The sequence below is a fragment of the Botryllus schlosseri genome, chromosome 10, assembly GCF_051294905.1.
Source record: "Botryllus schlosseri isolate E-star chromosome 10, Bs_hap1, whole genome shotgun sequence".
Classification (NCBI taxonomy): domain Eukaryota; kingdom Metazoa; phylum Chordata; class Ascidiacea; order Stolidobranchia; family Styelidae; genus Botryllus; species Botryllus schlosseri.
The window spans coordinates 27848419-27865838 of record NC_137245.1 but is presented as its reverse complement, the minus strand read 5'-3'; the positions used below and the strand labels follow the sequence as shown (position 1 = coordinate 27865838).

The window sequence follows — 17420 nt, the reverse complement described above, 5'->3', positions numbered from 1 at the left end:
CATTCCTATCTAATACCGAATACTGTGCACGCATATTTTCTGTACCACCATCACTGCCGTTTGTTATGTATTTTGGTTCGATGAAAATAAAGACTCTTTCTCTCTCTCTCTCTTATTTTGTTTATTTTATTTCTAATTGTTTCACGATTCTGTATGTTGTTGTTATTTTTGTTGCCCCTACCTTTTATTTTTTTAAAAATTTTTATTGGTAGGCTATCTACTGTGGTAAATTGCTCATTGCCAAAAGCGCACAAGTACAACACGCGCGTCCACGTCGTCCAAATATCATATGATCGACCGAAAAGATCATCGCTCCATCAAATATGCCGGACCTGATGTGTGGAACAGTATCCCGCCGGCCATCCGACAGTCGACGAGCATGTCCACATTCAAGTCGAAATACAAGCAATTACTACTAAATAAATACAGTCCATCCTCAAGATTACCGGACCACGACTGACCTATCGATCTCGCTTCCCATGACATGCCGCCCTATTTCTTGTCGCTTTCTTTTTCTATACTGTATTCTTTACTTTCATTCAGTGTGCATGCCTCCTCTTTACTACGCCTAGGCCAAGGTGGGTGTCCGATTCCATTGACAAATCCAAGTCGCTTCGACATCTTCCTGTCTATTCATTGTATCTAGGGTTGCATTTAAAACAAACGGTTGTTTAAAACACTTAGTTTAAAACATGTTTTAAACATTGTTTTAAACAAATGCAATTTAGAAAAAAACAGAATTGTGTTTTTTTTTCCAAAAGTTATATAATTATATCGTAACCTGTCTTGATATGTTCGAAAATCATAAAGCGATTTGCACACAAAATAGTCGACGCATACAATATGGTAGGAATGGAACCCTCGACATCGTCACCGCTTCAGCAATACGGCCTATAACATGCAGGCTGTATATCACTTGAACCGATTGGATGTTTTGATGATGATGGCCCTACTCCATAAAAATTCTGCATGATGAGGTAGACCGATAGAAATAGGCCGAATAAATACTTCAGTCGGTGTAAACATGATCGTCGCCGACTTCCATTGTTTCATATAGTAAAATTAAAAGCGATATTGTCACGCTCTTGAGTCTTGACAATGGTCCGACGGCCACCATTTAGCGAACACAAATGAACAGGTCTGGCTGTGTTTTTCTGTTGTGTGAATATACTGGATATTGTTTCGCTGCAACCAGTACATGGTATGCGGACCGGACTGAGAAAGCATGCTCTCTGGAGTTTATATCAAGAAGTTTGTGCAAGCTCTTCGAGTGTACCCCTGTACAGGTACGAAAGAAGGCGAAATGTAATTATTGTGTCAAGGAAGTTGAAGGACAATTTTGCGGATGATGAAGCATACTCAGGAGTGCAACAGCAAATGCAAATTCGCTCGTCTGCCATTTGTTTGGTCAACATTTGTTTGGAAAGTCTGACTGTCAGAAATCGAAAGACTTATTAAGGAAGTTTAATAGAATACTTGTGGAGGAAGAAGAATCTGAGAAGGTCATCGATGAAATCAGCGAAGTCGAGGAAGTACCCAGCGAAACTGACGATGATGATACATACCTTACGACTCTTTTGAGTCGTGTAAATGGTATATTCAGTCGACTTGAAGAGCGGGACGATTTCATAACTCCGTCCATGATGCAGGATGACTTATTTATGGACAATATTGACGATGATGTGGTAAAAGTAAAGCAGTTGTTGCTCTATGCTGCTCAGTGTGCCGTGGAAGCCGCTCAGTGATTTTTTTTCAATAAAATATTCGTTGAATACAATAATTTTCTTCGAGCATTCCATGCCGTGCAGTCGCAGTAATCACTGTATCTTCATTTTAGAAGGTTTTCGTCATCATTAGGATATCATGGGTAGAAAAAAACAAAAAAAAAAACAATAAAAAACATGTTTCAAACAAGGGTCATGTTTTAAACATGTGTGTTTTAAATTGATTTTTGTTTTAAACACAACCCTAATTGTATCGCATTTTTTGTGGTGCATTGAACTGATAAAATTGCTAATAATAAACCAATGATGCCTGGGTGGCTCGGCTTTGATGACTTCGTTACGTCGGTCCTCCTGTCTACCTTGTATCTGATTATATTGCATTTCACTAGGGTTACCATACGTCCTCCTTTAGGAGGATTTGTCCTCCTTTTTCAGGGAATTGAAAAACACTTGCGCGGACGCCTACATGTCCTCCCTTTTGGCAATTCGTGCATTCGTCCTCATGTACAGATTTTGCAGTTAGGCTAATGGACAGGATCAATTGAAAATCTGCATTAATGACGCTACGATTACCGGACCACGACTGACCTATCGATCTCGCTTCCCATGACATGCCGCCCTATTTCTTGTCCCTTCTTTTTCTATACTATCTTCTTTACTTTCATTCAGTGTGCAACTGTGCATGCCTCCTCTTCTCATCGCCGAGGCTGCGGTGGGTGTCTGATTCCATAGACTACTCCAAGTCGCTTCGACATCTTCCTGTCTTTTCATTGTATCGCATTTTTTTTGTGGTGTATTGAACTGTTAAAGTTGCTAATAAACCAATGATGATGATGAACATTGTCTGTACATCAAAGTTTGTTGCCAACGTTGTAATGCGAATGACATGATCCGTGATTCTGACTGATGCTATGATATGTCACACTGTGCCATCTTGGTTTTACTTTTGAATATATCGTTGAGATTGTAGGAATGAAAAGAATCTTCAAATTATGTACCACCATGGCCATGGTACCACATACCAGTTCAGGCGTTTGAAATATAGCAGAAAGGTGAGGCTGATTTTGGATTTTCAGGACAGCGACTATTTTCTACTGTGGAAGCCTTGTCAGCTCAATTAGTTATGGCGCCGCGTACGAAACACGTAGTACCAAGCAACGCACGTTAGTGGAGTCAGTGACATATCTGTGAAGTCGTGGTCAACAGCATTGTTACAAAGTGCAATGAAATAGGTATAGCCGAAAAGATGTTAAATAATCTTTTATGCCCTGTAGAACTGTTACTGAAATTCTTTATGCTTGCGAAACGGTATATACTTGAACTTTATACATCATTCATACTGTTGTGAGTCATAAAAAGTGATATTGGAATGCTCAAAGCCTAATAATCAACTCACTGAGGCACTCAGTTTAACCCAAGCCTATTTAAGATCACAAGTCGCAATTCAATCCAAAATTTTATTCGGCAGGGTGTCTGAATTCCAGCGGATCACAAGCGACGCCTTGACACTCCGAAAGTTCTTTCATAAAGCAGCAAAACCACGAGAGAGAATGCGACACTGCGGCGAAGATAGACATCTTCCCGCTGCCGCATTTGTCACCCCAGCTTGTAGCCCCGAATAGGACCCATCTGTCGTTGTCTTGGCAAGTGAATGGCCCGCCGCTATAATGCAAACAAGAGTTGTAACCATTGTGTTAATGACTCGAGTCATTTTCCTAATATTGCATAATGACTTGACTCGAATTGAGTCGATTCGTGTATTGACTCGGCTTGTTCTCTCGGTCATCGAGCATGACTCAAGAGAAATTGGGCCACAAACTGTATTCATCTGTAGTCTGAATAAACCCGTTAAGAGTAGAGGTGGCTAAAGTAGTTATCATGAGCACTCAAGTAGAGCGATGTAAATTCACAATGAAGTACAAGTAGAAGTAGTCATTTCCAAGTAATTAAAAAGGAAAGTATTGTATGGCGAAAAAAACGGACGCTGTGAAATAGTCCGAAATCAGAACCACTTCAGGAAGTACGGTAGGGTAAGTAGACAAAACTTATTGAGTACTTTGGCAAAGTGGAAGTAGCCTACTTCTTTACTGACAATATCCAGTCAAGAGTGAGACAAATGAGTATATGATTAGGGTTACGATCAATGATTACTCCAATTTTTGACGAGTCCGCGCACACTCACCAACTTACTGCGCATACCCTTGGACAACTGTGCGTAACGACTAAAAAAAATAGGTCATCACTTCGTATTTCTTGTGTGCAACTTAGATTTTCTGTGCGCGGTGACCATGTCAGCACTGCGCAGCTTAGAGGGAACATTGGTTACCATACGTCCTGTTTTTTCAAGAAATTGAATTACCTCGAACTATACACAAGTTGAGTCAATACACAAATTGACTCAATTTGAGTCAAGTCATTATATAAAATTAAGAAAATGACCTGAGTCAAGTCAAGTAAACAAAATTGCGACTTGAGTCGAGTGATTACAACCCTGCTTAAGAGAGAATAGCGAATTAAAAGACGAGACCCACCCATCACCCTTGCAAGTGTCTCTCCCCATTTCCTTCCCAGCGCAGATGACGTATTCTTCATCAATTGTTTCGCTAACAATCGGATATTGCTCCGCGCATTCTTTCAAAGCCCCCACTTCGAGCTCAACCTGATGAAGCTGAGAGTTCGTTCCTTGCCCCGCCATTGTGTTGCCCCAACCGTACGCCCAGCACTTGCGCCCTTTTAGGTAAAAGCGAGCGGCTCAGACACCAAGGGGTTAGAATGAGGATCACAGTTGACCAATGACCATGACCAATTGACCATAGTAGTCAACAAACACCATGAACGGTGAACACCCCAAGCAAACAAACACCCGTTGCCTTGTACTACAATAATGATATAGCCCGATTGACATACTGAATATACTGTGAAAAGAGTTCAAGTGATTCGATTTTGAGCTAGCTTTCCACTATTATCAATTTGAAATTCTCACAGACCTGGAGATAAGGTTTGATCCATTTTAGGAAGACAGGCAGGTTGGATTTTGTCGTTGAACATCAGTTCGTTCTGAAGCGTTATCAGGATGAAGTCGTAATAGGTCTTGGTTCCAACGCTGCCGTACGGGTGGGGTCTGATCTTTGCTATCTAAACAACATAGGTAATCACCAGAGGTTAAAGCACCGTACATTTGTGCGTTGAAAAGTTTGAGTGCTCGCACCACATCCTGAAGGTACATTGAAACAGATAAATGACGGTGTCCGGCCCAGTTTGTGTTGAGTTAATACACAATGTGACTCAAGTCGAGTCAAGTCATCTTCCATAATAAAAAAAATGACTCGAGTCGAGTCAATAGGCCTACACAAAGTGACTTGGCTACAAGTCTAGCCAATACAAAAAGTGACTCAAGTCAAGTCGAGTCATTTTCCATGTTTAAAAAGCAACTCAAGTCGAGTCATCTCCCATAATTAAAGTGGCTCAAGTCGAGACGAGTTATTTTCCATTAAAAAATGACTCGAGTCGAGTCAATAGGCCTACACGACTCAAGTCGAGTCGATTTCCATTTTTGAAAAAATGACTTGGCTACAAGTCTAGCCAATACAAAAAGTGACTGAAGTCAAGTCGAGTCATTTTCCATATTTAAAAAGCGACTCAAGTCGAGAGAAGTTATTTTCCATATTTAAAAAAGTCACTCAAGTAAAGTCAAGTCAACACACAAAGTGACACAAGTCGAGTCATTTTCCATAATTAAAAAGTGACTCGAGTCGCCGATTCATTACAAAGGAGGCTAACCGATTGTTCAGTTCCGGGTACGTTCTGATTTTGCTTTCCGACCGCCAGCTTATAGTACGAGCTCCTTTTGTAGCAATGCAAGGCTGATATCGAATGTCTGGGCGAGACGATGGTCGCTCCACAAACCTGTTTCAACAGGCGACTGTTATCAAAAGCTATAGTCGACATATCACACTTGTACAAACGACTGGATTTTCAAAATCCACAACTACAACTAGAACTACGATTATCAACTGCTCAAAACTTGCAACTAGAACTACCATTACTCACTTTTCAAAATGCGCAACAAGAGCTTGAACTACAATTAATCACTTTTCAAAACGCGTAACTAGAACAAAACTTCTTTTTCAAAATGCACAACTTGAACTACAGCTAGAACTACTCACTGTTCAAAATGTTCACGCAACTAGAACTAGACCTACTTCCTTTACAAAATATTAAACTAAAACTAGGACTACTCGCTTTTCAAAATGAGCAACTAGAACTAGAACTATTCAAACACCAGTTGCTAGTTGATTATATCAACCAACCAAATTGGTAGTTTGTACAAGACTCCGTACCACATACATACCGGGTAGTAATACTCCAAAATCATGGACTTCTTCAGGAGATTTGCAGCCCACGGCCAGCTGTGAGTTGTGGCGATGCCCCCGCCTGTGATTTTAAACCAGGGTTGTAACCAAGTCACAAGTCAATCCCACTTTTATAGTTTTGACTCGAGTCATTTTCAATTCACCATCGAGTCAAGTCCGAGTCCAAGTCACTGAGTAGGGGTTCGAGTCCGAGTTCAAGTCATTGTATTCACTGTTCAGTTTTGAGTTCAATCCAGTTCAGCCCACTTTTTCAACTCTGTTCGGGTGATATAGAATGACTCGCATTCATGATTTTCCTCAGTCCTAACAGTTTCTGGCCCGATTTACCAAGTATCAGGACTGATAGGCGGGGAAGATAGCATAGTGGTAACGATAAGCGCTCACCAATCTGACGGACCTGGTTCGATTCCCGCCGGCGGTTTATCTGGGCCCCTCTTCCCCCGCTGTTGCTGTTCTTACGACGACAAAAAAGCCCAGAAAAAGACCCGACGAAAGAAAGAAAAAAAAGTAAAAAGGGCTGCGGCTTCAAAAAGATCAACATCGAAAAGAACTGTGACATCGGGCACTCTAGGCCGAGGTGGATGTTTGATTACAGGGGTCGCTACTGATGCGTGTCGTTCGACATACTCTTATCTGTTCATGACATCGCATTGTGTCTTATCGCATTGTACATTGTGTGTGACATGTTCAGATGAAAAATATAACCCAACGATACCAATAACTTGGCGACTTTACTATTCTTCGAAATTACAACAAAATGTCTGTCTTGGCCATTCTAGTCTCGATTCATATGACTTGGTTTGAGTCATGAACAATGAGTACAATGAGTACTCGAGTAGAAATCGAGTCAATACCAAAATTGACTCGAGTCGAGCAATTCAACATATTTGAAAAATTAACTCGAGTCACCTACAAATCATATGACTCGAGTCATTACATTACATTACATTTTAAACACTTACACTAACCGGCTTGCACCGGTGGGTTTTTCCTTAAAATTTGCTTCACTTTTCAAAACTGTAAAATTCGACTTCCGATTGATTCAGAATTTCAACACCTAACCAACTATGCCACGAAGCCAGACGAGAACAGGACAACCGAGCATGCATATAATCAAGAAGGCGAGACAACATTATTGCAATAATAGACAAGCTTTTGTTAGTTCCTTATAGAGTCCCTAACGTTAACGTATACATTAGGGTTGTCCATAATTTGGAAAATATTTGAACAGCTTCTCTGAGGTACAGAACTTCAATATACAATTGAATAGTATATTCATATTGAAATGAACCCGAATATTTTCGGCTGACACTCGTCAGGGGTAATCGTCAGCAACTAGTAGAGAATTCGAAAGAACAGCATATATCAACAATCGTAACACAAAATATGACGTCACAACCACGAAATGTCGAATACGAGAGCGTTCAATGTACTATTTTTAGATGATACACGAACTCTTTTTGTTGACACAGCCTTGGCTGGTGTATTTTGATAAAAGTCGACTCCAAGGCACACAAATGAAAGTGTGAGCGACCCTTTCCGAAAATATCCTTTGGAAAATATCCAAAATAATGCGTGTGCATGTTTAATTCTATAGATTTTTATTGATAAAAACGCCATTCAGCCTGCGATAGCAAAGGACATAGTTTATTTATGTCCTTGATGCTTTTGCGGCATATACACCGACGCATGACACACATACACACGATCTGCGCATATGCATACCATGAGTGCATGATGTGCATATGCCGCTGGACAAGGAAGGTGCAGATAAAGCCTTGTACGACTTTCTAAGTCTTGCACCACCCACCCATGCTATCCCAGTAATGCATGAGCGCCAAGCAGAGAAGTCATGAATACCAGTGTTACTAATCAGGTCTTTGGTCTGACCAAGCCGGGGATCAAGCCCACGACCTACTGATCAAGAAGCCGGACGCTTCACCATTACGCTATCTTGTCGGTTAAGGTCATGGGGAAGTCATTTGTCTAAAAGCATTTGAAAGTAGCTGCCGAAGAGTGAGCGTGCCACTGACCATAGAACGGCAAGAAGACTAGTAATCACGAAACTGGTGCATAGGTGCTGGATGACTGAGAACGTTGGTGTTTAATGATATTACCAAAGTACGAACGTACCCATTATTCTGAGGCTTGGCTTGATTTTCTGCACGCCGCATTTAAAATAATTATTTCTCCACAAATCTTCAGGAAGTAGTCTCGTGTCGAAGCTGTCTGCGATTAAAACGCGTATCAATTTTGAAGCAAAAATGAAATGTAGCTGTCATGCTCACAAGTTGGTCCCCGGACAGATCCATAGACAGGTTGGTACGCTGCAACAAAAAAAGCTATACTGATTTCGTGAAATGTTTCTATGCTCTCAATTTCATTCCAATCTAATTTCTGGTCTTCCTCAAAATGCTACGGTAGAACTTTATCGTACATACACGAGCCAAGCTTGCCGTACAGGCATTTGCTAGGATAATAACTATGGGAATGAAATCTGATTTAATACGGACTGGACCTGATTCAATTTCGCGGATTCACAAATTCTAATTGTAGTCCAATTTGGAGAAAACTGCGTAGCTATAATTCTAGTCTAATTCGGAAAATAAAATATATAGCTATAATTCTAATTTCCAAATGACCTCGGAATTAGAGTCTAATTTGAAAGAAAACTATATAGCTATTTAATCTCCAAATTACCTTGGAATTAGAACCTAATTTGCAGGGTTGTAACCAAGTCACGAGGCTCCGAGTCACAAGTCAATCTCACTTTTATGGTTGATTCGAGTCAAGTCGAGTCATTTTAAATTCACCACCGAGTCAAGTCCGAGTCCAAGTCCTTGCGTTGACTGCTCAGTTTCTACCCACTTTTTACAACTCTGTTTGGTGATATCGATTGGTTCGCATTTATAATATGCTAATTTTCCTTCCTTTTAGCAGTTTCTGGTCGCATTTTCAAGTACCAGTACCGATAGGCAAAATCCAAATAGTGTGGTTTATACCATTCTTCGAAATTACAATGAAATGTCGGTCTTGGCTGTCTGAGTCTCGAGTCGTATGACTTGGTTCGAGTCATGCACGATGACTTGAGTCCAAGTCGAGTCAATACACAGATTGACTAGACCTAGAGTCATTTTCGTATTTGGAGAAAATGACTCGAGTCATTACAACCCTGTTAATTTGAAAGAAAACTATATAGTTCTAATTCTCTGTACAGCAAGCTTGGCTCGTTTCGTACTATATAGTTCTCCTGCAACAATTTGAGGAAAACCAGAAATTAGATTAGAATTAAAATGAGAGCATTGTAACATTTCACAAATTAGAATAGAATTAGATTACAGGCATTTTGCTCTATTACGTTTAATAAGACAATTAGAAAATATCTAATTGTCCACGTACACCCTGAGCTGTCCAAAGTAGCAATAAACCCTAAGGCAGCGATGACAGTCAATTGGAGTCCTCACCTTCTGGACCAGATGCGTAGCCCACAGAAACGCCTCCAGTCGGCTGGGAATTGGAAGGAACTAAGTTGCCTGCATTTGGAATGTCAGCTGTCGAGTCATATTTGTCCGAGTAAGATGGCGATAAGGATCCCACGCTGCTTCCTTCCGAAGACGGTGATTGATCGCTGTGGATGGCATATAAAATTTTCAGCTTTTCCAAAATGGATTAGAATTAGAATGAGAGTGAGTTTTTTTCCACATTAGATTGCAATTGGAATTAGTGAATTCGCAAAAACTTGAAAATTGAATTAATTTCTGGATCAGAAAGAGATACAAAAAAAATTAAGTTCAGTTCATATCAAATCAGAGTTTGTTCTTATGTGCGCGAGAATGGAAAATGTCTGTACAGTAGGGCTCTTCAAAAATGACTTTTTTTTCTCAAATCGCACTGGATACTTGATAAAATTGTTAGGTTACCTAATTTGAGCCTACACACCAAATTTGGTTTAATTTCAACCAGTAGCCGCATTGCTACAGGAGAAGAAAGTTTCTATTTATTATATAAAAATAAATAACAAAAAATTTTAAAATTTTCTGTTCACCCCATGAAAGTGTTAGGTCGTCTAACGATGTTCACCAAATTTGGTTCAATTCCAACCAGTGGAAGCAGAGTTATTGCCGTCGGAAAATTTGGATTATGAATAAAATAGTATTTACGGTGACCAATTCTTTAATTACTTATTATAGTGGTGCCCACCGTAAATATTATTTTATTCATAATCCAAATTTTTCGATAGCAATAACTCCGCTTCCACTGGTTGGAATTGAACCAAATTTGGTGAACATCGTTAGACGACCTAACACTTTCATGGGATGAACAGAAAATTTTAAAATTTTTTGTTATTTATTTTTATATAATAAATAGAAACTTTCTTCTCCTGTAGCAATGCGGCTACTGGTTGAAATTAAACCAAATTTGGTGTGTAGGCTTAAATTAGGTAACCTAACAATTTTATCAAGTAGCCAGTGCGATTTGAGAAAAAAAGTGATTTTTGAAGAGCCCTACTGTACAGTGCAGGGTTGTAATGACTTCAGTCATGACTCAACTCAAGTTGCGATTTTCTGATGACTCGACCTGACTCAAAGTCATTTTCTCAAAATTCGGAAATGACTCAACTCGAGTTAATTTGTGTGATAACTCGACTTTGACTTGAGTCATTACGCATGACTCGGACCAAGTCATATGAGTCGAGACTCAGGCGGCCAAGACCGACATCTCAGTGTAATTTGAAAGAATAGTAAAGTAACTACACTATTGGCAGGGGTACTTAAAAATGCAACCAGAAACTGTTACAAGTGAGGAAAATTAGTATAATATTAATGCTATTCGTTCGATATCACAGACCACAGTTATAAAAAGTGGGTTAAACAAGACTTCAACTGGAAACTGAGAAGTCAACGCAATGACTTGGACTCGAGTCATAATACAATGACTCGGACTCGAACCTCTGCTTGATGACTTGGGCTCGGACTTTACTCGGTGGTGAATTCAAAATGACTCGACTTGACTCTGCAAAACTGAGATTGACTTGCGACTCGAAGCCTTCTGACTCGGTTACAACCCTGGTACAGCGTACAGACTTGTTCAAACTGCTGGATTTCAAAATGCGCAACTGGAACTGAAACTAGAACTACTCGCTTTTCAAATCTCACAACTAGAACCAGAGCAAGCGACCTATAAAAATCCAAAAATACTGTTGTTGTTTCAAAATAAGATATTCGCTTCTGCCCGAGAGCCTAAATTACTATTCCTCACTAGCTGAAACGGCTTAATTGTTCAAAATAAAATGAAATTGGATATCATGATATTTCTTGTTGTATTTGTACTACTTTCATAAGTATTGCTTCTTGTGTGGTACCTATAACAGTCGAGCATGGTGTTGTACTGGCGTAAAGTTTTTAAAATGTGGTTGCTAAACTGTCTGGCATTTTTGTTTCAATATTGCAGTCTAGCAGCCCGCGGCCTCTACGAAATTTGAAGAGGTCCGCAAACCGTTTCGAGTCGGAGACAACTGATCTAGAGCTAGAACTACTCAAAAAACTTGATAGTAGGTACAAGTCTGCCGCCAAGCTTATACAGTATACAGTTCTCCTGTAGCATTTTATGCAAAACTAGAAATTAGACAACAATTCAAATAAGGCTATCGTAACACTTCATAAATTAGATTAGAATTAGATAACAGAACTTCTCTCTGATCAGTCTTAATTAAACAAATAAAATCATCTAGTTGTCCAAATCTGCTGCCATCGGCTCATCTATTGTTACAAACCCAGGTAAGTAGGTCCCGTAATTTGAGTCGTATGGTTCTGAGAGACTGAAACTTAATCCATTTCCGTAGTTTGACGCGTAAGATGATGGTAGGAACTGGTTGGCTGGTGGGGCAGACCCGTCTAGTTGGACAGCAACTGGGAACATATAAATGTATTAATTTGACGGAAATGACTATATATTGGCTTAGAATCCATGACAAGGACTTGTTTTGTAAGCAGGGTTGAGCAAAATGATGCGAACACTCGAATCTGAATCAAGTATTCATTCTAATGATTCGAGTCGAGTAGGGAGATGATTGTTCGAGCACCGAAATCATACGATCCTTGTCAGTATAAGTTAATTTATCAACTAAAATTATAGTTTCGATATTATTTATCACTGTGGAGGCCTAAAGAACTCATGAGTCAATTTTTCGTTGCCTTGACTCCAAAATGGAAAATGACTCGACTCGAGTCAATTTGCGTATTGACTCGATTTGTACAAGAGTCATCGCCCATGACTCGACCAAGTCATATGAGTCGACGCATTCTGCATGACTTATTGACGTCTCGTGTATCAGGACCGCAAACGAAAAATAGGCCTACAAACAGTCTTTTGTCTGATTGAATAAACATGTTTAGAGTGGGGAAAATGAGTATATTATGAATGTGTGCCCTTTGATGTCATCCAAGAGTTTCACAGAAGTGAGTTGAACCTGAAATATACTTGATACTGATCAGTAAACACTATGGCTCGGACTCAATCGGTTTCTCTCTGACCTGACTCGGTGATGATGAATTGAAAATGACTCGACTTGACTTGTGACTAGGAACCTTGTGACTTGGTTACAACCCTAGTGGAAATGACATATCTGTGAAGTAGTGAGCGACCTACAGCATTGTCACAAAGTGCAATCAAACATGCATGGTCGAAATAATACCAAGTAATCAATAATGCGACATAGAACAGGCATTATATTGTTTATTGTGGCATAAAAGCTAAATATCTGAACTTTCCACATCTTTCATACTGTTATGATGTCATACACAACGACACTTGCATACTTAAAGCCTATTACTCGATTGAGAATCAAATCAATCAGGTACTCAATTTTGCCAAGCCGTACTCATAAGTCACCTTTACCCGAAGTAAAGTAGGTAATGTAAGACTTGAGTAAATTACTTGCTTGTTCTTCGAAATATAACCTGAGGTCTTCGTCTGGAGTTCTGATGTCTGAAAATGTTGTAGTACTTGTAACCAGAGGTGGTCGGAAGGAAAGGACGTTACCGGTATGTATTTTTGTCCTTTATGTTTTTGCGGCATATACAGCGACTCATGATATACAATACATACACACGATCTGTGAATATGCATACCATGAGTGCATGATGTGTGTATAAGCCTTAGAAGTTACCATACGCGCGCGCATCACTCACTAGCCATGACTCACTCTCTCGGCGGCCTGCCTCGAGCTGACTAAAACGGTCGGTATTGTTTCGATTAGAAATTAGCGCCTGCTAGACGTAGACCGTCGACTCAGGGCTCTCTAGAACGATGAATTCTGAGCCTACACAATACACCAGACTGTATGGTCGTCGAATACCTATACTAAGGTTCATAAGGTCCGCAATTTAGCATTTCTGTTTCCAACCAACGTTTTCTCGGCTTGCTCTTGATATAAGTGGCCAGACACAGAGCTCGAAATGATTTGAGTGGCGCAATCGGATCCGCGTTGAAATTCTGAATCGAACGCTACCTTGTGTACCGTGCTCCAATCCCATTAACGCACAGTTTTTCGATTTTGAAAATTGAAGTAAAATTTTTCGAAAATTGCAGCCGGTGCCATTCGGTTAAAGATTTTGCCCCATACGGTGCCACCAGGTGACAAGAAAATTTCAATACGCAATATCTTTCGAACTGTTGAAAATTTTTCAAATTTTTTTTTATTCACCCAGAATTAAAAAAAGAATAACCAGTAGATATCGAAAAATTCTGAGCGAATGCATTTCAAATGTCAAAAATATGCCAAATTATGAAGGAATTAGCCTTATGTCGATTTTTCGAACTCAATTTTTCTATTTTTTCAGCCATATCTTGGCCATTCTTATGATTGTCACATTGTTTCGAAGTTAATCATGGCTGAAAGAAAATGAAAACTTTACTTAAGTTAATCCTCTCCAAATACATAAAATGGACATAGCTACTTTTATTCCAGAGTCACGACTTATACCTAGTGTTTTTAGTCATTTTGCATGTTGCAAGAGATGTAATTTGCAATTTCGGATGTAGAAACCTCCGGCTAGCTAGGGTCTGACCAAAATTACATACTTGATTATATTCTACTTGAACTGTCGGTAGTTTTGACATGCCTTGTAAATATCTATTTGTACTAGAGTAGAAATTTATGGTGTTACTTGTACATCTCCTTGAGTACCAGCGCTGACTGTTTTGAGCGCTTGTTGGTAAAAGACTCTTGGTGTTAGATAAGATTCTCAATCATGCTTACCTGTAGAACAGGAAGAAGTTGTGACAAACAATACTATCCCAGTGGCAATCAAGGAAACATCCAAAATTGCGAGCCCAATCACTACTTTCCTCTCTTTATGCGATACGACTGAGTTTTGACCTGTAATTCAAAACAAATCGTATATGTAGCCTACGCATGGTAGCAGACTTGGTAGTTAATTCTAGTTGGCCAATTAGTCCACCGGTTCTCAACTTTTTTGTCGTCGCGGACCCCTTTTGAACTGTCACGGACCCCCCAAGTTTTAGTTCAAATTTAGCTTAATTAGCATAATCATTTTACTAACATTTTTATCAAATCAATACACCACAAGGATGCGATATAATGAAAAGATAGAAGGGTGCCGAAACGACTTGGAGTAATCATTTAATCAGACACCCACCTTGGCCTACAGCATGTAAATAAGAGGCATGCACACTGGATTTAAGAAAGGATAACATAAAAGTAATCGACATAAATGGATGCTACATTTTGAGGGCTGACTAGTATTGATTCAGTTGAAATTGTATTTTGATTTGAATGTTGACATGCTCGTGCAACCGTCATCTGTCTTGTGCAAATATTAATTGTGGACTATAGTGATAAACAACAAAAAATGACGTGAAAATGATATACTATTTTTGTTCTGGAATAGCGGTTATGTATATCACAGGAAAAAATGGATTTCTGCACACATTTCGAACTCGCGCTGATAGAACTTACTATTCAAAATTTATATTTTTTCCACATACAGCAATATGTTTGTATCAGTAGACTCAATTTTGCAATTAAAATGAATTTTCACAGTAGGATATTTCATCCCAGACGGTCATTCTGTTGGTGTGAGTCATGAAGTTTAAGCAGTAATGAAGCAAAACTGCCTAGCAGTTTTCTAAATTTAAAAATAAAATAAAAATTGGGGTATCAACGATTTTGCAAAGTTAGATATTTTACAGACCGCCGCTTGAGAACCACTGAATTAGACTAATTGGAGGAAATTGCCGATAATCTAATTCTAATCTAATGTCAGGTTCTCCTGAAAATGCTACAGAAGATCTGTGTGATGCGAAACGAGCCAAGCTCGGCGCATAGGTCGTTGCCATCCTCATTCCTCGGGCTTATGAGAATAAACTCTGATTTGATATGAACTTCAGTCGATTTTTATTGTAGTTCTTGGTCATTCGGAATTTAATTCAATTGCCAAATTTTTGCTAATTCAGTCATTTCAAGTCTAATGTAATTTGAAAAAAACTCTGTAGCTATCAATTTCAATCTTTATCGTATCTCAAAATATGGTAATTCTGCATTCAAAAAATTCCAGTAAGATATGTGACGATACGTCCAAAACTCCAAATCCAAGACTTCAACGAATTACTATACTTTCGACAACACCAGACCTGGGCATAGTGCTGCCCGTGGGCCAAATGCGGCTGGCGAAAGGTTGCTTGGAATTCAAAACGTAAAACTTGCTTTTTGAATGACTTAAACTTAAGGCTGTATCAAATGAACAGGAAATTCGTTGACTTTGAAGCCTGTTCATCAGTATGCCACTATTGCGCTGCATATGTACCTGGCATGCGTAATCCAGATTCAAAATAAAGGCAATGTGCCAAAGCATGAGTAGCAATTGAAGTCACAAGAAATAATTCTTTCCATATAGTCAAGTTCAAACCTTCCTTGTTGACATTGTCACATTACGCATTGTACGGTCGGTATGTGTTTCAATTTGTGACGTGATATATTTCCAAATCCCTAATTCGTAAAACAAGACAATCAGTGTTCGTGATTGCGATATGACTCATCATATCTATCACCCATAAAGTAGGCCTATTAACGAGCATGCCAAAAAAAAGAAAGCGGAAAACTGAAATTCAAAGAAGGTTTAGGTTTAGAATTTAGAGCTCTAAATATTCGCATGCTGGAGCCAGAGGTAAACCCCTCCTTTCAGTTTTTGCCGATCATGTTTCCTAGATTAATGATTTTAATTAAAGTCTAATGACAAAAGCACGAAACGCTCGGTCAAGGGAGGGCGAAGTTCAGAAAAACTGCAAGCTTCACTCAACATAAAGGCTATTTAACCTGCACACTGCTCGGAAGGCAGTGACCAAGAAAATAAGCTTTGTACTATTGCATATACATTTCAGTGCATTGGTTCTCGAACTGGGAGACATGAAAGCATCGGAAGGGTGGCGCGAAGCTGAAGTTAATGGAAAAAAATTTTAGCGCACTGCGCGATATATACCATATATATTGAGTTCTTGCATGTGTATTGTCCGACTTTAATATTTCACAATTCATCATTAGCCATAATCTTCCATGACATCAAGCTATCTGTTGGAATTGCTAGCATTCTGGTTGCACTTTTTAATATTTTGTGATATCATGATAGGTGGGCAAGAAATTGCTCACTATCATAAAGGGAGGCGTGCCTAAAAAAGTTTGAAAACCCCTGTTTTAGAGTCTTAATAGAAGAACGTGGACAGGGGTATAAAGAGAGCTAAAATGTATCATGTTTAACATCGTTACGAATCATGACAGCTAATGCATATTTTTTAAATTAACCGTCACTTTCTCATTACTTAATATTCAACACATTCATTGAGCAGTATTTATTAAATATGTAATTTACAAATTTAGAAATAAAATTAAAATACGTTGGAGAATATAGCTAAAAAATTTTCACTCGGCCCGCCGACGTATTTAGATTTTTCATTTGGCCCGCGGAGGAAAATAATTGCCCATCCCTGGACAACACCAAAACACCAGCCTTTGCTTGAAGTATGCTGACAGAATCTTCGGTAAATCGCAATTGTAAGGAACAGTCGTACCGGTACAGCACATTACATTACCTCTGTCCACCTTGCGTTTCATGTCTCTGAGCAATTAGACCAGGCAGGAAAAGTTGATGCCCCCCTATTAACCAATTTCGACACCAGCTTTATGAGCTACCAAATATCCCATCGCAGCAACGCCTAAATTAGAAGGCAGTTTAATAATCTGTCTAGGTCTACTACTACGACTAGCACCGTGCTCCATGATCAAAATTATGACGTAACAATAGCGTGT

The 17420-nt window shown here is 39.3% G+C and overlaps 1 protein-coding gene across 1 annotated transcript; it reads right to left on the bottom strand.

Moving 5' to 3' along the window:
- Nucleotides 1–3167: 3167 nt before the first annotated feature.
- LOC145448746 (spermosin-like) lies at nucleotides 3168–17364 on the bottom strand. Its single transcript, XM_080327207.1, has 12 exons — nucleotides 17204–17364; nucleotides 14358–14477; nucleotides 13034–13084; nucleotides 11871–12006; nucleotides 9562–9725; nucleotides 8386–8424; nucleotides 8231–8326; nucleotides 6076–6158; nucleotides 5505–5630; nucleotides 4712–4859; nucleotides 4256–4454; nucleotides 3168–3386 (listed from the first exon to the last, which is right to left on the bottom strand). Exons 1-12 carry the CDS (start codon nucleotides 17223–17225, stop codon nucleotides 3182–3184), a joined length of 1389 nt encoding a protein of 462 aa, XP_080183333.1. The 5' UTR covers nucleotides 17226–17364; the 3' UTR covers nucleotides 3168–3181.
- Between the last annotated feature and the right edge of the window lie 56 nt (nucleotides 17365–17420).

Excerpts from the sequence above, each read along its gene's own strand:
- LOC145448746 (XM_080327207.1), bottom strand. The coding sequence starts at position 17,225 with ATGAAACGCAAGGTGGACAGAG. Across the intron at positions 6,159-8,230 it reads GCCAAGCCTCAGAATAATGG|GCGGGGGCATCGCCACAACT; the intron begins GTACGTTCGTAC and ends TTAAAATCACAG. Across the intron at positions 5,631-6,075 it reads TTTTGGAGTATTACTACCCG|GTTTGTGGAGCGACCATCGT; the intron begins GTATGTATGTGG and ends CTGTTGAAACAG.